Genomic DNA, 23,892 nt, shown 5'->3' on the forward strand with positions numbered 1-23,892 from the left:
CGTGCTTCCAACCACAGCTAACCCACACGCCGCCGCCGCCGCTTCTTGTGTAGAGTCAGCCACTGTTGCTGTCCCTGCTCACAGTGTGAATGAGCTCTTGCATTAATGATTCAGAGGACCGCCTGCACAGAGCAGCTCAGCTGAATGATGAATTGCTCTTAATCACTCTTACGCTTTCCTTTTAGAGGTATTCATCATTTTCTGTCGTTGCTTGTTGGATGGCTGTCCTTCTAATATTACAGGCTGTATCTGATGCTGTACTCACTGTAAATGTCCGTCTCCATGGTCACCACATGGTCACTTCTTGCCCGCTTTAGTCTCTGTTTATGGGTCACCTGAGGACAGCGATGGTTGTGCCAGTAAGGAGCCGAGATTGGAGTAATCTAATGGCTCTGTGGCAGCTTTCTCCTCTCTCATTAGGATGTTGTGAGTTTCTGTATTGTTACATCAAGTGTTTTTGGCCAGTCAATCGAGGCATCAAGCTTTTTGGATTTTTAACATGCCAAAAGCAGGCTGTCTCTGCCACAATTTTACAGGCATTTGGATTGCAGGATGTTGAAATTACAGAGTAATTTCCGACAAACTCGTGTTTTTAGAGCATAATGACCTGACACGATAGTGATCGGCAAATATTTTGTTTAAGCTGATATTTTGTTATTGGAGATGTAAAACAGTATGAAGTTTTCAAGTAAACATACAGAAATCTAATTAAGTACAAAGGTAATAGAGCTGTACAAACATCGCGATTTCGATTCAAACACCCACGCAATCTCATTCCTTAATGACAAAGATTCACTTGTGTCTATTAAACTTTTGACAAAAAATCATACCATAACATTCAAATCTGTTTTTGCTGCCGCTGAGCCAGAGCAGAGTCTTGTATAGGTATGAAACGGCTTCACAAACAGTCTTTTAAACCACACAGTATCATTATTTCTGTTACAAATATTCATATTATCACAGAAGAACTGGGAAAAAGTTTATAGTTTGTATATAAACACTGATCTCTACGGTAGTGATTAAAATAGAGTAAATCACCATCAGAAAGTAACATGACGCTTCAAATAGTGATTTAATCCATTACATTGTTACATTGAATTGGCATTGAATCCATTCATTCATTCATTCAAGAGAAGAGACTGAAACAAGAGAAGTGGTTCTCTTATGATTGAGTCAAGTCATCCATTTTTTGAATGCGCTGCAATTCATTCAGAGTAATTAGGCCTAAACATTTTAAATAGACTGCAGCAAATAACATTTAGTCAGAATCTCTAGTAAAATACATTTTATGGTGTTTAGTTGTCTGTTTTGAATCATTGGAGAATCGTGATCTCCGCTTGAAACTTAAATCATGATTCTCAATTTATCCAGAATCGTGTAGCTCTAAGATGCAGCAACTACTTCAATTTTTTTACATTTTAAAGTTAAATGCATCAATCTTTCAGAGCAAAATTTAGAGCTCCAACCCATTTTCTGTGACCAAATTGAACAGAGTAAATAAATGTCTTTGCATCATCTACTAGTAAATGGACTTGTAACATCCATTGTGCACAAGCATATTTGAGTGATGATTTCTTATGCCAGGCTTATTCTGATCTCTACACATTTCATTCTTGCTTTCTCTCCCTCCTTTATCTGAGCGGCCTTGGCGCTTGATTATGTTTCCCTTACAAACGGAGATGACGCTGTAGCCGTGAGCGAGAGAGTGGTGCTCGTGAGAGAGAGAGTGGTGCACGTAGGCTCGTGAGTGGGCGGCGGTGGGAAAATAAGTTCAGCCCTGAGACCAGAGTCGAGGAAGTGTGGCGTACTGACTCATTGGTAGAGTACAGTGTGTGGTTGCATGTGCGGAGGATGAAAAGCGTCGTCCTCTGGCCTCGCTGCCTCCTCTTCCACCCACTCCGAGCGTGGCTCAGACATTTCCCAAGATCCCCGTCACTCCCTCAGGCCTCGGTCTGAATCCAGATGTCCGGTAGAGGGTGTGTATAGACATCCACGAGTCTGTGTTCGGCGTAGAATCAAATGGTTATCAGTCTAATGGAGGCAGAGGGTGATTTCCATGACAAAGACACAATGGTCTGGAGTTTCAGACCCCCCTGTTGGTCTGGCTGCGTGTGAAAGCCTGGGGTCTCTCGGTGTGGTCTGTGTCTGCTGGAAGAGGCCCACCAGGTGAAAAGGGGGAACCAGATTCCTGACAGAACAGTGAGCGCACACTTTTAGCTGCCTCGCTTCTGAAAGTATTTTTCCTATTTATGTGCAGTTGAACCTAACCAACCAGATCTGAGATGAAACGCATTCAGTTCAAAGCTAAAAATGTATTTGTCAGAAAATAAGACTAAGGTACTTTATTTATTTTATTATCAATATCAATTTTATGTAATAGAATAAAAACAATTTAGTATAGACGTCTTTTCAGTTCGTAAACATGACGTTTTTTGTGGGCGGAGCTTAGGTGGAGGAGTCTTATTAACTAGCGTTAGAGAAGCGGCCAATGGTACTTTATTTATTTTATTAATCGCTATCAATATAAATTAAGTAATTTAATAAAAACAATTGTTCAGTATACAGTACATTCACTATATAAATTTTATTGATTGCATTTAGGGCTGGGACTGTTACCGCATTACCGTGAAAATTTTTCGTTTTAAATTTTGTTTAAAAGTAGACATTTCAAGCTTTCTATTTGTTTCTCATGTCTGTGAGGCAAGTAGCCTATACGCTGAGTTTCGGTTCATTTATGAGACGAGCTCCAGTTCACGTGCAAGAGATCGCACCGGCGCCTCCACGTCCTGATTATATGTCTGCTATATTTGCTTCTTATTTATTAATTCCAGGCAATTGGTTGATGAAACGGTGATTAAAATTAAGATACAATTTATACAAAACGAAATTCAATTTAAAGAAAGGCTTTCTACAAAACAAAACTTAATAAAGTTGTCGAAATCATGTCTGACACATCTTATGATCCTATCTTACTCATGCTGTTCACTTTTCATATAATCAACATAGATTAAATTAAAAAATAACATTATAGTATGTAAACATAAATATTTAAAGCGGTTTACCGCTATACCGCGGGAATTTCTTGCTTTTCAACCGTGGCTAGAAAAAATCCATATCGTCCCAGCCCTGATTGCATTACACAATGTACTTAGTCAATTCATTGTATGATTGAAACATTTGACTTTTCAAATCAAATGGTTTTAAGTTTCACCAAACTTGCTAATTAATTTATTTAGGAGATCTACATGTAAATGCATTTTTAATGATTGATGTTTGAGTTGGGTATATCAAGACGAAATGTACACGAATGTTGGAAAGTTTGCGGTCTGTGGGATTTATGAAAATAATGCTGAATTTATTTGATACAAAATTCATTAAAAATAGTGAAACAGTGAAATATTATTACAATTTAAAATAACTGTTTTCTTTGTGAATGTATTGTAGAGTGTAATTTATTTCTCTGTTTAAAGCTGACTTTTCAGCATCATTACTCCAGTCTTATGTGTCACATGGTCCTTCAGAAATCATTCTAATATAGTGATTTGCTGACTATAGACCCCTTTTCAGTTATTAAACATGGTGACGTTTTTTTGTGGGCGGAGCTTAGGTGGATGCAGAACGATCCCTCTGGCCGCTTCACTAACGTTAGTTTGCAAATTTTGTTAGCTCTTTTTTAAACAATGACTGGAGAAAATCTGATTTTATTTTAATGTGCAAGGTCACTCACTGTCCAGGACCGCGATTGTTATTTGCAAATGTTAATTTTAACGGACGGAACCAGATTGGCTGGCCCGTACACGCTCACTCAATGATGGACGATCTGACAGGATTAAAGTTACCTCGGTTGAGTGGCCTGACTTCTACACCTATCCGCTAGAGAAACAGAACGTAAAGAGAAACTGAGGGCATATAAATCTTTAGATGCCTATAACTATGTGCTGAATGGTCATGTACAAGACTTGTGTGGTACGATCCGCAGTTCTGCCTAGCCAGCGCCAAGAAGACGACAATGTAAAGAGTGACATTACAGTGCAATTTTAATGATGTGAATATTTTCTAGAAATAAAAATTCCAGATACAGCATATTCATTTTTCATTGATTCTAGCACCCAACACAACAAGATGACATTTAATATTAATACTACTAATTTAAGCTCATTATTATGTAGCCAAATCTGTGCTGGTTTGTATTTGCCGCCTCCAGTTTCCCCTTTGTTTTGCTTCCCAGCTAGCGCCGTGACATAACTGTGAAAAGGGGTCTTTTATTTATTTGAAATAGAGATCTGACTTTATAAATGTTTTTACTGTCACTTTTAATTGATTGAATGCATCCTTGCGCAATAAAAGTATTAATTTCTTTAAAAACAACTTTCTGACCTCAAACTTTTGAATGGTAGAGTACATGCATATGTATAATTTTTAAGGAAAATAAAAAATGACAGGGCAACATAAAACAAGATGAGTAATGGTTATTTTGTAGCAAACCTCTTCATGTTAGGTTTGTTGTGAAGGCTTTATACGTTATCGCTAAAAATCTATTTCTCTCAAGTTTTTGTCCCGGAAGCCGAAGGTTGCTCTCTATTACACACACCAGCTAATGATTCATTCTGACCCTCGCCAGCTTCTGTGAGTGATTCTTGTTTTTTTTAAACGTGACTCTGCTCTCTCAGCTTTGAAGCCTGGCCTCTTGAGCCGCGGTTATGAGTCAAACCCGGATGAATCACTTTCGTTTAGCACAGACGGATCTCAGAGGCCATTTGATGGGTAATGCCGGCCTGAAGCTTCGGTAAACTTCTGCTGTCTCGTTACCAGAATCTTGTTAGATGTGCAGAAGCCAGACTGCTTGTGTTTTGACACACTGGGTTGTCGTCTTAAAGGCGAAGCGTATAATATCTGCTAGTGGTATCAAATGGAATTTGCGAAATTATTGATTTTTTCCATTCAGGTTTACCAAAAACTCACTTTTTGTGGACAAACAGGTAGTCTTGCTCCAAATTTACACCATTTGTTGAACCAGAACATGTTGGACCATTTAGCCAATAACGCGGTGTTATTGTATTTTTTAAATTTTGTTTATAGCTATATTCATATAAATATTTTACTATTTTATTTTCAGTTTGCACTTTATTTGTGTATTGTTTTTTTATTCTCTCATTCGTTTTAATATGTTTTAAATCAATTTATTGTTCTTTTTATTTCTTGCCTCTTGTGATTATTTTTGATCACTTATGTGAAGTACATACAATGACTGTTGTGTGTGAAATATGATATATAAATAAACTTGTCTGCCTTTTAATTGAGCTTTCATTACTTTTCGATTGTTTGACTTTTCCCGCGCTTCACAATATGTTTGTTGTGGAATTTTTGGAGAATATATTTGGAATTTTTTTTTTTTTTTTTGCATTGATAACTTATCTTATCCTTGGTCTTATCTGCCTGAACATGACAGATTACATGCGTATCAAAAAGGAATTGGTAAATGGTCTCATTACGTGATATGCAAATTTATCATGCATATTCAATATTCTGCCTATAGTCTGTTTGTATCAAGGTTTTGATTTAGTATTGAGGTACCAGAGTTTGTATCTCATCACATTTGATTTATTGGTATTGTGCTAATCTGTCTTTGCACATTGAATCTGGCAAAGGGAGAAATAAGGTCCACGCATGACCTATAACTTATTTAAATTTGATGAAATTGAATCACTGCCCATGCAGGTGAGCGATGTATTTGAAACAGAAGTATGTATGGCCGGATGTGTGGGCCATCAGGATCAGTTTAATACAGCTTGATGTTACTGCACAAAAGTGACTTGTGGGTCAGAAATCCCATTTTTGAGAACGGCAACATTTGATTCATTGAGCATCACCATCACTTCTGCTTATTGTGTTTTTTCCCCTTTCCTCTGCAAAGTTGCTGAACTCTGTTTTTCTTCTCGCAAGCCCCACGAGTGGAAGTTGTGTGCTGATGAATCTGCTAGTGTGCCCTGGGCGTCTCACAGTCAGGGAACCATTAACTGCCATCACTGTCAAACTCAGTCATGAAGCTGGTATTAAATTTTCAGCATCTCTCTGTAAGCATCAGCCGGCTGTTCAGGGCAATGGCTTCATCTTTGTCACTAGCAGACAGCCTTCAGACCTAGTCTCTTTCCCAGTTTATACTGAAATGGTGCTCAGCCAGGGGATCTGTGAAACTCAGAACCGAACGTTTCCTTTCACTCGAGAGCTGACCGATGTAGATGTAACTGACTGTAGTCTGTCCCTAAATTAACATAATTTATCTCTTACTCATTGTTTTGAGAACTTACTTTAACATAGAATGTGATTTGATTCAGCATCTTTTTACCATTACAAGCTAGCTTTGAAAATATATTATTGTTGTTGATATTATTGTAATAATAAAAATTCTCATTATTATTATTATCGGTATTAAAATATTTGAATTGGTATTGTTTTTACTACTATTATTATAATTTAATAATATTATTTACTAAAATGTATAATAATAATAATAATTATTATTATTATTATTATTACTAGTATTATTGTTAAATGTATTTATTATTAAACTTTTTTATTATTTAAATATATAAATGCAATTATTCAACTATTTAAGTGTAATTTAAAAACAGTCAATTCACACACATTTATATTATATTTACTAATTTATATTGAATATTTAAATATTTAGTATTCATTTATAATAATTTCTAATTATTTTATTAAAGACCAGATTTTAAGTTGAAGTAGCAATGCAAACAAAAATAGAAACGGTGTGTCCATCAGCTGAACGTGTGTTTCATCAGACGCTTGAATTGTTGACACATTTGTTCATTATATGTTGGCTGGGATTTGGCTTTGGACTATCTAGTTTTAATTTGCTTTGTTGTTTTGAACGCTGTTCTTGATTGAGGACTTATCTACCTCCCCTGGCCAGTAGGGCTGCACAATTAATCGAATTTCTTATTGCGATTACGATTACGGATGCCACGATTACGTAATCGTTCAAGGCCGCGATTACAAAAGAAAATCCACTCTGCGTGTGTGTTTAGAGCATTTATGTTATGGGAGGCGAATCACAACTACTTCAGAAAACCCAGCACAATATGACATACCAGGCAGTGACGTAGGTGTACGCTGAAATAAAAAGTCTTTCACCTCAGAAAGACGGACTTCACTGTCCTGTCAGCCGTTATACTGTGCTCGTAGCGCGCACTCTTCAATTGCACGCGCAAATGCGCCGGCGCGCGCTGTGTATCGCTTCATTGTATAAAGTGCAAAAGAAACTACGAGCAACGTCGTTTTCAATGTAAATTAGTAAGTCACGAAATAAAAGTAAAATACCAATAAATCACGTGTTAGCTGAGAAGGATTTACATGCAGGTATGATTTTCATTCTATTCACCAGGAGCTGTTTCATTAACAGTTCTTGTTAGTATTGTGTATTTACCATGGTAACTGTCGTTTCCATACCCCAAAAATCCCACTTTATTTTCACTTTGTGTTATTTTTTTATATAATTAAATGACTGTGGTGGCTCATATCAACATTTTATTAACAAAACCTAGTTTGGGACTGCTATTTAATTGCTTTAGCATAGTCCTAATGTTTTTTTAGTCTTTAATATGAGTCATACAATTTATGTGAATGTTAAGTAAAGGGGGACAGTACTTGTGTGTGTTAACAATTTTTGTGTAAACATGTATTATAATATGCCTATATATATTCAATGTAAATTGTGATAATCGTAATTAATGATCGCAATTACAATTTCAAGGGAATAATCGGCAATTATGATTTTTGTCATAACCGTGCAGCTCTACTGGCCAGTTATTTAACAGTCTTATTCTGTCCTCCTCACTTCAGGAGCCGTTGGGGCCCAGTCCCTGTTCTCCGTGCCACGGAGGCCCGGCTATGGCACCATGGGGAAACCCATCAAGCTGCTGGCCAACTGCTTCCAGGTGGAGATCCCCAAGATGGACGTCTACCTGTATGAGGTCGACATCAAGCCTGAGAAGTGTCCACGCCGTGTGAACAGGTAGGGTGTGTGAGGAATTGCTCAAAGTTTATGACTGACTCTTGTGGACGCCCTCCTGATGAGTGATGTTGTCTCTACAGGGAGGTTGTGGACTCCATGGTGCAGCACTTTAAAGTCACCATCTTTGGGGATCGAAGGCCAGTTTATGATGGGAAGAAAAGTCTCTACACCGCCAATCCACTACCTGTGGCGCCGGCTGGGGTAAAGAAACACCCGCTCTGTTCAAAAGCATAGTGAGCGACCCACTTAGGCATCATGGGTGCACTCTGTTTGGATGCACAAATTAATCAATGACATGTTCTGTAGGAAATTTGCACATTAAAATCATCATGATATTCTAGGGGTGCACGATTAATCAAAATAAAACCGAAATCTTGATATGGCATGGCTTAGGGTGATCATCCATCTCTGCATCTGCTCTAAACGAACCATCTTCCCAAACTTGTGATGAGAAGCACTTATTAACATAAGAGAAGCTTTAAAAGTTAGTTCACCCAAAAATTTAAATTCTAAGCCATCCTTGGTGTCGGTTCAGAGGTGACTTTTCCGCAAGAATTCGACTTGTGTACGGCCGTTACCAGAAGCAAGAGATTATAGTTTATAAAGTTATAAATATGGAGCCATGTGGATTACTTTTATGATGGATGGATGAGCTTTTTTGGGCTTCAAAATCGCAGGTTCACTCCCATATTAAAGAGCCAGGATATTTTTTAATATAACTTTGTGTTCGGCTGAAAGAAGGAAGTAATGTACACGTAGGATGGCTTGAGGGCGAGTAAATTATGGGATAATTTTTGGGTGAACTAACCCTTTAATGGACTTTCCGTCTAAATAAAAATTTGATGGTTTAACGTTTGAAAATGAAGAAATTGCCATAAACAATTATTAAGCAATAAATATTAGTATTGTAATTTTATTGTTGTAATTTAAAATAAAATTATATTATGTTTAATTTTTTTTATTTTACAGTGAAATCTTACTGTAATTTCATTTATACTGCCTATTATTATTATTATTTAATGGTCATATTTATATAGAATCACATAGTTTGGGGCAAATTGTGCACTCCTACTACAGATAACTAGGATAGCAAATCCTTAGCAAATAGCAATGATTTTTTTTTTAAGTTTAAATCGCAATTTTATTCAAATACTTAATAATAAAAACTGCATTAATACTTGTTATGTGTCCACAGGTGGATCTGGATGTTACGCTGCCAGGGGAAGGAGGCAAAGACCGACCCTTTAAAGTCAGTATTAAGTTTGTGTCCCTGGTGAGCTGGCACCTGTTGCACGAGGTACTAACTGGTCGCAGTATGTCAGAGCCCTTGGAGCTGGACAAGCCAATCAGCACCAACCCAGTTCACGCTGTGGATGTGGTTCTACGCCATCTACCCTCCATGAAGTGAGTGCACGTGCAGCCATATCTCAGATTTTCTCACACACAGATAATCATTAGCTGGTCACCCTAATCCTCCTACACACTTATAGTTCATATAATATATTTTATTGTTAAACTGTGACCCCTGAGCTATTTTAACACAGTTTGCATATGTCAATGCATTAGATATCCAAATATCAAGTTGCAAATAAGAAAGAGGATTCTGCTAACAAAAGGTACTTAAAATTGGCATGAAATTGAAGTTGTGATAGACTCTATGGTATCAAAAGCGACAAAGACATTTTACAGTGTTACAAAGATTTGTTTTAAAAAATGCTGTTTATTTGATCTTAATATTCATCAAAGAATCCTGAAAAACAATTAAGCTGTACTGTTATCAACATTGATAATAATAAGAAATGTTTCTCAAGCAGCAAATCATCATATTAGAATGATTTCTGAAGGATCATGTGACACTGAAGACTGGAGTAATGATGTTGACCACAGGAATAAACTACATTTCATGATATCACTGCATTTTTCCCAAGTTTATTTTTCTCATAAGATAGACCACTTTTGAACGGTAGTATATTTTCTAGTGAAACGGCTAGTGAACAACAAAAAAATGTGGGTCTACTTGATTGTATCTGTGGGTTGTTGATTGCAAGGACTTGCATATGTCATAGACGTCAAGTGAACATATCCAAGGAAAAGCAAGTCCTGACATTTTTATTAAAGATTACAGTCTATATATAAATATGCATGGATACATCTTTCACAGTAACATTTAAGCATTAACTAAGAAAACTAATAGGGTCAGTTTTGATTTCATGCCAACTTGAACGTTTTCTCCGAAGTTTTTTTTTTTCTATACCTTTATCAACTGGTGGGTTTAGTGGATACATGAAGTCCCTTCAAGTTCAATAAAATATATAACATTCTGTGATTGTTTCTCTCAGGTACACACCCGTGGGCCGCTCATTCTTTTCTGCTCCGGAGGGCTATGACCATCCTCTGGGTGGAGGCAGGGAGGTGTGGTTCGGCTTCCACCAGTCTGTTCGGCCAGCCATGTGGAAGATGATGCTCAACATCGACGGTGTGTTTCCTGACGAGGCTTAGCATGTGTGTTCGCACAGAGTGTGGGAACTGTTCACACTGTTGCCCTGGGGACGAAGGCCTGAAAGATGGCGGGTGGGGGTTTGTTTGATTGAAGGGGGGCGTTAAATGAGTCCCTCTCTCTCTCTCCCTCCAAGTTCACCAGTTCTGTCTCTCAGTCTGCATGTTTTCCCGCTCTCTCAGTCTCCCATAAGTCAGTTGGTTGCATCGCCTACTCCTCCCCCTCCCCACTAAAAGGCAGGGAAAAGTCTAACCGTCTGAGATCGTCTCTCCTTTCACTGGCTCATTGTAACACTTATAATGGAGTGAATAGGCTCAGAAAGAGCGCGAAAGATGGGCTTTGAGTTCACATTAACATTTGTGTTTGTTTTCTCAAAGGACTAATAAAGAGCAACATCTTAACTGGACCAGATATTTTAGTATGCTGAAAGTTTAGTGAAGTCAAATTTGAAATGGGGGGGGGGGGGCATAGATAACCTATAGCTAAACACCAAATACAGGTCTATAGCTAAACACCAAATACAGGTCTTTACACTTACTTTTTTTCCCCAAGGAGCACATGTTTAAAGAACTTTAGGGGTGCAGTGAAATTTATCAAATCATTTGTTTTTCCTTAATAAAGGGATACAAGGAGATATTTACAAGCAAAATGATTTAATTTAAAGCATTGAATTAAATAGCAGGTACAATTTATTGTATAACCGAAATATGAATAATAATATGACATTTTTTTTAGATTTGGAATTTTTAATTTTAAACAAGCTCATTATAAACCCAGGACTCTTATCTTGAAATGTCTTTACATCAAGTTGCTCTGTCAAAAAGAAGCAGGAAAATAAAATATGCACTCTTACAACCATCTGAAACATATTACAATGCAAACACCATAAAGTAAATATTGTCGTAATTCATCAAGTAGATCATAAGCAATCACTTGGCACAAAGCCCTGCAATAGGGATCACTGCCAAAAAACAAGCCACTTCTCCTCTGTTACAACTTGATTTTCTAATATTTTCAGGGAAAAATATTTTTTTTTATATATATTTTAAAAATATTAAAAACACTGCAGAGGATGGATTCCTCATGACCTCTTCTAAATGATGATTTCAACTGCATTTTTATCAGTTTTCATCTCTTTTGTCTCGCAGTGTCAGCCACGGCTTTCTACAAAGCACAGCCAGTTATTCAGTTCATGTGTGAGGTACTGGACATCCACAACATTGATGAGCAGCCTCGCCCCCTCACAGACTCCCACAGAGTCAAATTCACCAAAGAAATCAAAGGTATGTGTGTTCCTGTGTGTTTGTGCTTAGGGGTTGGAAAATGAATCTGAAACACCTGGTCTTAGTCCACAATAATTTATTAGTTTGGTGTAGGGCCTCCTTTTGCGGCCAATACAGCATCAATTTGTCTTGGGAATAACAGATACAAGTCCTTCACAGCGGCCAGAGGGATTTTGAGCCATTTCTCTCAGAACAGTGACCAGGTCAACATGTGATGGTAGAGGAAAACGTTTTCTGAATTGCTCCTCCAAAACACCCCAAAGTGGCTCAATAATATTCAGATCTGGTGACTGTGCAGGCCACGGGAGATGTTCAACTTCACTTTCATGTTCATCAAACAATTCAGTCTCCAGTCTTGCTGTGTATTGGTGCATTATCATGCTGATACAGGGCACATGGGCCTCCGGAATGGCTCGGTAGTCCTTGGCAGTGACACGTCTATCAAACACAGTCAGGGTTGTCATGATATTGCAGCTCAAACCATCACTGATCCACCGTTGGCTTCACTCTGGGCAACGGGCGTTCAGTCTCTTTAGGGTTTCTCCACACCGTAACTCACACGGATGTGGCAAAGACAGTGAAGGTAGACTCATCAGGGAACAAGACATGTTTCACATTGTCCACAGCCCAAGATTTCCACTGTTGCACCAATGAAACCAGCATTTGGCATTGGCATGAGTGACCAAAGGGTTGGTTATAGCATGAGCCATGAACATTGACTCTGGAGCTCCTGACGAACAGTTTTGGTGGAAACAGTAGAGTCAAGGTGCGCATTTAATTCTGCAGTGAGTTGGGCAGCTGTGGTTTTGTTTTTTATTACCTGGACATCCCTTTCAGACAGGTTTCTCATCTGTCGACAGCTACTCCTGTTGGATGTGGTTCGTCTTACGTGGTGGTCCACATTACCCTGCATACCATAGCTCTCGATACACCACAAAGACTTGGTCACAGATGAGCGAGCGAGACGTGCACCAACAATTGGTCCTCTTTTGAACTCTCATATGTCTCCCATTATGTTGTGTGGATTGCAAAAGTCCATGTACAGCTGTGCTAGTGGCTCTGCTAATTCATCATTTACACTCTGCTCTTACTGATGGAATTTAAAATCAGTTTAGATTGGCGATCAAGCCGCGCATTTATAGGAGTGAAAGCTCCAACACTATATTGCCCAGTGTTTCAGTTTCATTATCCAACCCCCTGTATGTGCTTGTCTCTTTCTCATTGGCTGGTTTCTGTACAGGTCTGAAAGTGGAGGTGACCCACTGCGGAACCATGCGGAGGAAGTACCGGGTCTGCAATGTGACCCGCCGCCCCGCCAGCCACCAAACGTTAGTCAAACCGTCGCCGGAACTGAAGCATATTGCATTCCATCCATCCATCCATCCAATCCAATCCATCCAATCCATCCATCCATCCATCCATCCAATCCATCCATCCATCCCAATCCATCCAATCCATCCATCCAATCCATCCATCCAATCATCCATCCATCCATCCCAATCCATCCCAATCCATCCATCCATCCATCCATCCATCCATCCATCCATCCATCCCAATCCAACAATCCATCCATCCATCCAATCCATCCAATCCATCCATCCATCCCATCCATCCAATCCATCCATCCATCCAATCCATCCATCCATCCCAATCCATCCATCCATCCAATCCATCCATCCAATCCATCCATCCAATCATCCATCCATCCATCCATCCCAATCCATCCCAATCCATCCATCCATCCATCCCAATCCATCCAATCCATCCATCCATCCATCCCAATCCATCCATCCATCCATCCAATCCATCCAATCCATCCATCCATCCAATCCATCCCAATCCATCCATCCAATCATCCATCCAATCCATCCCAATCCATCCATCCATCCCAATCCATCCATCCATCCCAATCCATCCATCCAATCCATCCCAATCCATCCATCCATCCCAATCCATCCATCCATCCAATCATCCATCCAATCCATCCCAATCCATCCCAATCCATCCAATCCATCCATCCCAATCCATCCATCCCAATCCATCCATCCAATCCATCCAATCCATCCATCCATCCATCCATCCATCCATCTTTCTTTCTTTCTTTCTTTCGATAAATAAAATGAAATGATGTTTTGGGCCATTAAAATACTTTATTCTGATAAATAAAATGAAATGATGTTTTGGGCCATTAAAATGGTTAGAATTTTTTTCATATAATACATTTTCCTCATAATTATTATTAAAGCATTTTGTTTTTACAGGTCCTAATATTTTAAATGATGATTCTTATTACTGTAATACTATTATTAAGTATTATAATAATTACAAGAAAATAGTGTATTATGTAAAACTGCATTGTCATGTATATTTCAAGCAGTAGTATATTGTATTGTTGCCACATGACGTCATCACATTGCATGCAGGATATTTGCACACTTCACACAGTATGCAATTTAGAAATTGTAAAAGTCGCATGTTATTCCAAACATAGCCCAAATGTTTAGACTGAAGGAAGCAGTTTAGCTCTGGTTTTTGATGCCCTCTAGTGGTGGTGTGTTGTTTGATCAAGTTTCCTGATTTCTTCCAGGTTCCCTTTGCAGTTGGAGAATGGCCAAACTGTAGAACGAACAGTAGCTCAGTATTTCAGAGAAAAGTACAACTTGCAGCTAAAATACCCGCACCTGCCCTGTCTACAGGTGGGCCAGGAGCAGAAACACACCTACCTGCCCCTGGAGGTGAGTCCTGTCATCCTCACGCTGTGATGGCCATAGACCGCAGTCTCTGTTCTTATACGCTTTGCTGTTCTCGTAGGTGTGCAACATTGTAGCAGGGCAGCGGTGCATCAAGAAACTGACAGATAATCAAACCTCCACCATGATCAAAGCCACAGCAAGATCAGCACCAGACCGACAGGAGGAGATCAGCAGACTGGTGAGTGTGCACCAGCATTATTTTAGTGTCAATGAGAAACTATTATAGTTTGTAATATTTTGAAATAGTTTTTATATTTTTTTCAAATTGTATACTAAAGTTTATTTATTTATTTATTTATTGTCTTTTTTTTATATATATGTATATATTTATAGTTTTTATTAATTTTTTGTTTGTTTTAGTTCTCATCAATTTACAGGGTTCCTACACAGTATGGAATTTAATTTTTTAGTTATTTCCAGGTATGGAAAAACATGTTTCCATACTATTGCCCTTATTTTGTTTTCTAAAATATAGTTAGTGGAATATTTACAGATTACTGTACTATATACGGATTCATACTGAAAATAATGCTATATGGTTTTATACTTTATGGGTGAGGACTTGGATGGAGTGAGAATGCCTGATTATAAATTATTTTAGCAGTGCATTTCTAGTATAGCAAACATTATTATACTGGATGCCATATCCTGCTATTATTTTGAAAATAATATTTTCTAAATAAATGTAATCAGACACAATATAATTTTAAAATGTATAATATAAATTTAAAATTGTATCAAACATAATCCTGTATTTTAACTTTATAGATTTAATAAAATACTGCATAAAATAAAATGCATTGAACGTGTCTGTGTTTGGTGTTAATTGATTTGTATCAGCTACAGTACCTAGATAACATTCTGTAAATTATTTGGCAACATAATAGCATACATAGTCAAAATGTAACATGCATGTTAACAGTTTGATTTTAAAACCATTTATCAAATGTTAAATGCATATTTGTCTGAAAAATCTGCAGAGAAGTCTGGAAAAGTATGGATTTTTGAACTGGAAGACAAGTAGGGACCCTGAAGTTAAACTAAATGAACATTTGAAACGTTGAAACTAGCTGAAATAAAACAAGGTTTCTTTTATATAATTTGTCTCAAGTAACAATTCTTTTTACAGTTTTAGATTACTATAATAATGCAGATGTGCACTTAATTTGGTTGCATAATAATCCAGATGCACACTTCTGAGGAGGAGTGTATTAAAACCTGTTCCTGCAGTCCGTGTGGTGGATCTGAATGCCGTCTGCATTAATAGAGGTCAGCGATTTCAGAGCACTGACTACATAGTGAGCTGATTAGCCGTGATCTGAACTCTTTACCTCACTCCCTGCAGATTTACAGTCTGCCTGCTGCCGCTACCGTCGGGTTTGAGCTGTTAACGTGTAATTGAAGCACTGCTGCTCTTTATACCTTATTAAAATGACAGCCAATCAGGCGCTGAATCCTAGCAGCTGACTGAGTGTTGCCGTGGTTGATTTCTCATTTAGATCTCCAAACAAGAGCGGAGAGACCGTGTTGGTGGAATACAACTGACGAGACCAATGAAATGTACCAAATGAAAAAGTCTAGCTTTGAGACAGAGCTAAAATACCCCGGTTGAGAGTATTTTCACACTCTGAAGTACTGCAGGATCTGAGCCTGGATTTATCAGCTCATAGCAAGAAATGTTTCTGACAAACTGTGTGTGTGTGTGTACGTTCAGTCAGTCTCAGGAAAGTTTTTTTTTGTATTTTAGTAACTTATTTTAGTTAGTTGCCATGGCAGCATTTTAAAGTTTATTTTTTTAATAGAATATATGTATCTTTTTATGTATTTGTATTTTCTGCCTTAAAAACAATTTGCAAAACTTTTAGTTGACAATAACAACCCTGCTAATCAATAAAAGTGCTAAATATAAACCTTATTATTGGTGCTTGTTAAGGTAAATGTCTGTTTTACTGTTGTTCGTACTTTCGTAACTAATTGTTACTAATTGGTTTAGGAATTTGAACAAATTCCTGAGTATTAAACTAAGATGTGTAAATTGACCCGCACTGTTTGCACTGCATGCATTTCTTCAGAAAATTTAAGAATTGCATAATATTGTCACTAGCATTATTGAGAACAGTACTGGAGAACCGCTGTAACATTACAGGCAACTTTAAACACACTTTACTTCCATAATTTTGTGTATTTCTAAGTGAAGTTGTTTTATTTAGATGCATTAAAACCGATTGCACTACATATTTAAAAAAATATTTGAAAGCAAATTAAATATTTACTAGAGAAAAAAAATCATTTTAATTTATTGACGGGCCTTAATGATCTTTGTCTGTGTATTTCCAGGTGCGCAGTGCTAACTATGAAGCAGACCCGTTTGTTCAGGAGTTTCAGTTTAAGGTGCGAGACGAGATGGCCCACGTGACGGGGCGCGTGTTACCTGCGCCCATGCTGCAGTACGGGGGCAGGGTGAGCACAGAGCACTTTATGGTACCCTTCTTTTCAATCACCCACATCTCTCTGTGTCTGTCTGTCTGAATGAATGAATAGCCTCTCCTGGAGGAACTAACAGCTCCTAATCACTGCCGTGATGTGTGAAGTGTGCAATAACGGCTAAAGTAAAGCTTGCAGTAATTTTTCTTAGTTAGATAGAATGTTTATTGTTGTCAGTTCATTTAGGCTGTCTATATTGTCTGAGAATGAATTATGGTTTTGTATGATTTAGTACATTTAGATGCTTTTATAAGTGACAGGAGATCGTAGGCAATGGTAACTCATGATGTAAAATTGGTTTGAGGCATTTTTAACACTTTTTTTATAACTTTTACATTTATGCATTTGGCAGAAAGTTACTTGCATTGCATCAAAGGTTACTTTAGACCGCAGAAGAAGAGAAAATACTGGACATCCCAAAAAAAAAGTGAATTTAATCCTTTTGTAGATTATTTTATTTTAATTAGTCTGAAATTAGGTTAGGCTTAAGGTCTATTAACAACCACAATTATCATTAATATATTATAACTGTTTTTAAGCTACACATATATTTGATCAGAATTACAATTGTATGATGTTTTAGGGGCTTAAATGGGGCTTTTCACACTGTGCTTAGTTCAGGGTTATCATCTTTTTAAACCCCGATTTTAAGGATAAACTTGATTAGTACAGTCGACAATATTTAATATGAGGATGTGCACACTAAAGCCTTTATGTAAACATATCATTGTTCTGCATTCGCCCAATCAGTGACAACGACTTAAACCCAGTGTTTAGAAATGTGCAGTGTGATACGTAAGGTTATAAAAACTCAGGATTAATTGGTGAATTATGAGCAATATGAAACGTGAAGCAAGATAACTCATTAACCCGGGGTTTAGAATGACCCAGGGTTAACTAGTTTAAGTGTGAAAAGCCCTAAAGATTCATTAGGCACAGATTACTAGAAATCTGTGCATGCAGTTAATGAATTTAATTACAAACTGCAATACTGAGGCTACAAATCTTAGCATACTGATTGAAAAACTTGCAAATTTGATATTCACAGATCTTTTGATTTAAAGAAAATGTATATAAATCTAGTGAACGTGCTCAATATGTGTCATCTTACTAGCTTTGCTAGCATGATTGAATAATTTTATTTGTGTGTTATAATTGCCTCTGTTCTTCCCTATGTAGAGGCCTGTTTTGCGAAATGTACTTGTAAAGTTACACTCTTAATTGCATTTTTTCTTCAGTTCAGTCTAGTAATGATTTAAGTGTTCCAGTATCAGTGGTATATCTGTGCGCCCTGTGTTTTTGCTCACACACGTCTTGTGCAGCAGATCAACCTTGAGCTGTCGTTGCAGAATCGCACTGTGGCCACACCCAGTCATGGAGTTTGGGACATGAGAGGGAAACAGTTTCACACCGGGGTGGAGATCAAGATGTGGGCCATCGCCTGCTTCGCCACGCAGAGACAGTGCAGGGAAGAGATTCTCAAGTAAGAGCCTACGCCATACTGACTTGCTTAAAAGTTCATTCCTTTTCATCACCAGTAGGGCTGTGCGATTTGGAGAAAAAAAATTGTTAATCATTTTAATACTGCAATAATTATTGTTAATCATTATTAAAAGTATTATTATAGTTATTAATAATACTATCTATTATTATCTATAAATAAATCTTTAAATAAAATCAAAATAAGTGATATTCCTATTGTAATTGCGATTTATCTGATTAAAATGTAATTTAAAAACAGATTTCAGGCTTGCTGTTTGTTTTTGGGGCTGCACATTTAGTCAAAATTATGTTTATATCAATATCAATTATACATCAATATAGATAAAAGTAGTAATAATAATAATACTATTATTATTAAATAAAATTATTAGCATTTCTAAATAAAAGAAAAATAAGAAATATTACAATTGTAGTATTTCTCTGTAAAATAAGAAAATCAAGTATCTAAGAAAAATAACAGTAATAATTAAATTTTACCTTACAACTCTTATTTGTTGTCAGCGCATGCATTAGAATTATATTTGATAATCACGCTAAGCCATATGACAATTTCGGTTTGATTTCTTTTAATCGTGCAGCCCTAATCACCAGTGCATTATGTACTTTCCATACTTCGAAGTGTCTGAATTATGTTTGTCCCCACAGGGGTTTCACCGACCAGCTGCGTAAGATCTCAAAGGATGCTGGGATGCCCATCCAGGGTCAGCCGTGTTTCTGTAAGTACGCTCAGGGAGCCGACAGCGTGGAGCCCATGTTCAGGCACCTGAAGAACACCTACTCTGGACTGCAGCTCATCATCGTCATCCTGCCGGGAAAAACACCCGTCTACGGTAAGAGCGTCACACACAGAGCCGAACCTCCTGCCAAATGCCTTCAGACTAACCGACTCGCGCTCGATCTGTGCAGCGGAAGTGAAGCGTGTTGGAGACACTCTTCTAGGAATGGCCACTCAGTGTGTGCAGGTGAAGAACGTGGTGAAAACCTCCCCTCAGACGCTCTCCAACCTCTGCCTCAAAATCAACGTCAAACTCGGCGGCATCAACAACATCCTGGTCCCGCATCAGCGGTGTGTAACCATTTTCCCCAGCTGTATTTTGATTAACAGAACATAATCGGCTCTGCTCATTGGCTGTTTTTAAACAGGCTGCTAATTATTCCCAAATGTTTTTGTCACCCGAACCCCTCTGACATACTATCAAAGATAATGGTTAATGGTCACATGACATGCAAGTGAACAGAAAAATATTTCTTCTTTTGTTAAGTGTTTTATTTTGAAAGTTTTTTTTAATGATTTCTATATCTTGGCAAAAAAAAAATTGCAACTATTTTGTTAGACATTTCATAACATATAAAACTACTATATAATAATAATAACAACAATAATACTTTTTTTTTATATGTAATTATATGAAAAGAAGACAGAAATATAGGATGTTACGGTTTCAATTTTTTTGTCAGATATTTTTTAACATAACAATAATAGTAATAATAATAATACATTTATTACTATTATAACTCTTATTATTATATAGTAGTTTAATCTCTAATTAAAAAAAATGAAAACAGAAATAAAGGCTATTACTGTTGGAATTTTATATATATTTATATAAAATATACACAATGATACTAATATGTACCTTAAATTCTTATCTTCCAAATGTTCAAATCCTCTAGCTTTTACTTCGGTGGAATACTGGTTTACTTTAACATTCCATTTAATTAATTATTTGCTTGTCATCAAATCAAATCAATAACCCCTGATTGGGAAACCACAATTTATTGACTATATTGCATGCAGGCAAAGCTGATTTGTAGACAGTATCAAATGCATTTTTCATGCTTACAGCTGGTTTCTGATGATGTTAAATATGGTGGACTCGTTAACATTTACGTCTTCTGTTTCTCAGGCCTTCAGTGTTCCAGCAGCCAGTCATCTTTCTTGGGGCGGATGTCACGCATCCACCAGCAGGAGATGGGAAGAAACCATCCATTGCAGCAGTCAGTACATTTTATATATTTGTTAAATCATCCAGCTATAAGCTATACTATCAAATTAAGCAACATCATCACTATAAAATGTACTTTTCTATAGGTTGTGGGGAGTATGGACGCTCATCCCAGCAGGTATTGTGCCACAGTGCGTGTCCAGAGACCCAGACAGGAGGTGATTCAGGATTTGGCCTCTATGGTGCGAGAGCTACTCATTCAGTTCTACAAGTCCACTCGCTACAAACCCACCAGAATCATCTTCTACAGGGACGGTGTATCTGAGGGCCAGTTTAGACAGGTGTGGATTCATTTGTCTTGCTGACATAACGGCCTATCAGTAGTTTCATGTTCATTTGAAAATGTTTTTTTTTTTCTGCTCACAGGTGTTGTACTACGAGCTGCTGGCCATTCGAGAAGCCTGTATCAGTCTGGAGAAGGAGTACCAGCCCGGCATCACGTACATCGTGGTGCAGAAACGGCACCACACACGCCTCTTCTGTGCCGATCGCAATGAGAGGGTGAGACTTTGAGCAATCTCTCGCTGTCCACTTCATTAAACCGCAGGTTGCTCTTGCACTGAACACACATGGTGAATTGCGGCCTGGAACAGCGACAGTGGCAAACACACAGGACTTATATTTGCCATTGTTTTTTTAGTATTATATATAAATGTATTTTAGAAGCTTGAGGGTTTGAACTCTTGAAAGTTAAGAATTTAGGATGTAAATATTATTATTGAGATGTAGTGTAAAACCTTTTTTATATATATATATATACACATATTTTTTATATATATATATAATTTCCAACAGTAATAGCCAATATTTCGGTCTTAATTAGTTATAATTAGATATAACACTACAATATAAAAATAATAATGTGTAAATTGTTATTGTGTGTATATACTATGTGGGTTGTTATACTATTTATTAATAGTTTGAATTAGCTTTTATTTTGCTTTCAGTTTTCTTTGTGCTTTTGTCATTTTCTTTTTTTTTTTGTTATTTTAGTATTAAGAGATTATTACAGTTTTTTAAAATATTTTTTTATTTTAATTTCAGTTAAAGTCTATTTTACTAATTTTGTTCTGTTTTTGTCATACATCACGTCTATATAGTTTTGTAAATTTTTGTTTTAGTTATTTTAGTACAAGTTAAACTATAAAATAGCTATAAAAGAAATGAGAAATATTGCCTTATCAACTAGCTAAAATAAAACTAGTTTAAGTAATTGAATATTTTTTAAGTTACGGGAATGTTTTTGTTTAAGATTTAGTTAAATATAATAACCATTGTTTTTTATTTAGCTAAAAGTAAATTTTGTTTTAGGTTGTTTTTTTTAGTTAGTAATTTTAGTACTTAAACTTGATGTAAAAAATGAGTACTTTAACTTAAAATTAAAAATGTAGCATTGGCAACTAAGTTAAATAAAATAACAGTTTTTTATGTACATTTTTTCAGCTTTATTTTAATTTAAAAAATTGTTTTAGGCAACAATAACAAGGAATACTTGCTTTAACACAAGTAGACCAAGAACAGAGCGTCTCAAAATGCTTTAAAAAAACCAAACATTTTTAATATGTTTATTCTGATACACAATGCTTTTATCAGTAAGTTGCTTTATCTGTCCAGTATGAGTTATTAACTATATTCAAGTCAACAGAAAACCCGGGTCAGATTAAGGGTCGGAAGCAGAGTTTATTAAGACCTCAGGAATGAATATCATCTGGTGACTTGTCTTCAGGGGCGATTATGGGACAAACCTGAAGGCTACACATGTTGATTGTGTTTTTTAAAGGGGTCATGACATGGTTTTTTGTTTTGTTTTATTATGTTCCCTTAGGTGCAATTATAGTATTACTATAGTTTTTTGTACAAAAAACTTTAAAAATATAGTGATTCATGACCTTTTCCCACCCTGTTTCTCACCTCTGATTCAAACAGTCTGTTTTGGAGGTGTTTCCCCTTTAAGAGTTCAGTGTTAACGCCCACTGTTATGATTGGCTAAAGTCAGTGCTGCTTAGAGAGAGAGAGAGAGAATTGGCTAAAGTCAGTGCTGCTTAGAGAGAGAGAGAGAGAGAGAGAGAGAGAGAGAGAGAGAGAGAGAGAGAGAGAGAGAGAGAGAGAGAGAGAGAGAGAGAGAGAGAGAGAGAGAGAGAGAGAGAGCACACTCATCTGATCACTCACCGTTCAAATTAAGCTTTGGCGGGCTGCATATGCTGCAAATAAACTGCATCCGACTGTTTTCCCTGACGTCTGGATCGTTCGGCAGCGTATTCAAAGACTCATCGCAGTCATCTTGTAAACAGACCCACTCGCTGCACGACAACACATGCGATGATGCGAAATGAGGGCGTAGTTGTCTTGCGCTTGAGGCGGTCATATGCAAATGACTGGTACGTCACTTCGCACCGTGACGTCACTTCATACCATGGATCTAGAACGAGCTGTATTCAGAGCTTGATTAAATAAATGCTTCGTTTATAATGGGGAGGACGTCTTAAGCTATGAAACTTGCAGGAAGTTTTAATAGTACATAGATCTCTTATATGCCAAAAGATCAAGGCAAATTTGGTTTCTCATGTCATGACCCCTTTAATGACTCTGTTTATTTCCCGCACAGGTGGGTCGCAGCGGAAACATTCCTGCTGGTACGACAGTAGACACGGATATCACGCACCCCTACGAGTTTGACTTTTACCTCTGCAGTCATGCTGGAATACAGGTACAGACAAACACATTCTCATTGCCTGAAATGCCACCTCCTCCTGTCTTTAAGCTGCTCCTTGTTTACTTGACAAATGATTTTGCACGCAGATTTGGATTTATCAGGTCAAAGAACTGTTATTTAATCCAGAACACACATCCAGTCTGTATATAAAAAGGCTGAATATCACATGATTATCAGAAAAGTGTCACTCTAAATTGTCAGGGCTGTTGCACTAGGATGATTTAAAGACCTCATCAAACTACAGTATTGTATAAGATGTTTTTGAAGGCATTCGGCATGAGTTTGCCTCTTCTTCCCACTCGTCTCAGGGCACTAGCCGACCCTCCCATTACCATGTCCTGTGGGACGACAACTGCTTCACTGCTGATGAGTTCCAGCTGCTCACTTACCAGTTGTGCCACACGTACGTGCGCTGTACCCGCTCCGTCTCCATCCCCGCGCCAGCCTACTACGCCCACCTGGTGGCCTTCCGTGCCCGCTACCACTTGGTGGACAAAGAACACGACAGGTGTGTGTGCCATTCTTTCAGCATTGCACTATTACTGGTGATATAGCAGAAAAATTATGTATTGGAATGTGAATTTTCAGTATATTGCTCCAGTCCCACCAGGATTT

At 37.4% G+C, this 23,892-nt stretch overlaps 2 protein-coding genes across 3 annotated transcripts in view; one reads left to right on the top strand and one right to left on the bottom strand.

The window, feature by feature from the left end:
• The window catches only part of ago3a (argonaute RISC catalytic component 3a), a 41,293-nt gene that overhangs the window by 11,599 nt on the left and 5,802 nt on the right, over positions 1-23,892 (top strand). Inside the window, exons 2-18 of one of the 2 annotated variants that reach the window (XM_077221530.1) lie at positions 7,867-8,038; positions 8,119-8,239; positions 9,234-9,442; positions 10,378-10,514; positions 11,684-11,818; positions 13,059-13,146; positions 14,406-14,553; positions 14,630-14,749; positions 16,909-17,031; positions 18,405-18,538; positions 19,204-19,388; positions 19,465-19,624; positions 20,466-20,556; positions 20,651-20,845; positions 20,931-21,065; positions 23,170-23,271; positions 23,586-23,785. In XM_077221530.1, the coding sequence (XP_077077645.1) occupies positions 7,867-8,038; positions 8,119-8,239; positions 9,234-9,442; positions 10,378-10,514; positions 11,684-11,818; positions 13,059-13,146; positions 14,406-14,553; positions 14,630-14,749; positions 16,909-17,031; positions 18,405-18,538; positions 19,204-19,388; positions 19,465-19,624; positions 20,466-20,556; positions 20,651-20,845; positions 20,931-21,065; positions 23,170-23,271; positions 23,586-23,785 (2,455 nt within the window). Of the gene's footprint in view, positions 1-7,866; positions 8,039-8,118; positions 8,240-9,233; positions 9,443-10,377; positions 10,515-11,683; positions 11,819-13,058; positions 13,147-14,405; positions 14,554-14,629; positions 14,750-16,908; positions 17,053-18,404; positions 18,539-19,203; positions 19,389-19,464; positions 19,625-20,465; positions 20,557-20,650; positions 20,846-20,930; positions 21,066-23,169; positions 23,272-23,585; positions 23,786-23,892 lie in introns of both variants that reach the window. The other variant, XM_077221529.1, reaches the window with a different exon arrangement.
• Positions 4,665-23,892, bottom strand: part of LOC143730944 (uncharacterized) — a 36,007-nt gene continuing 16,779 nt past the window's right edge. Inside the window, exon 7 of the mRNA XM_077221532.1 lies at positions 4,665-4,675. The gene's annotated coding sequence lies outside the window, so the exon portion shown is untranslated. The remainder of the gene's footprint in view (positions 4,676-23,892) is intronic.

The sequence above is a fragment of the Siphateles boraxobius genome, unplaced genomic scaffold (assembly GCF_051911475.1).
Source record: "Siphateles boraxobius isolate OS27281-9 unplaced genomic scaffold, OSU_SipBor_1 84, whole genome shotgun sequence".
NCBI classification, from domain to species: domain Eukaryota; kingdom Metazoa; phylum Chordata; class Actinopteri; order Cypriniformes; family Leuciscidae; genus Siphateles; species Siphateles boraxobius.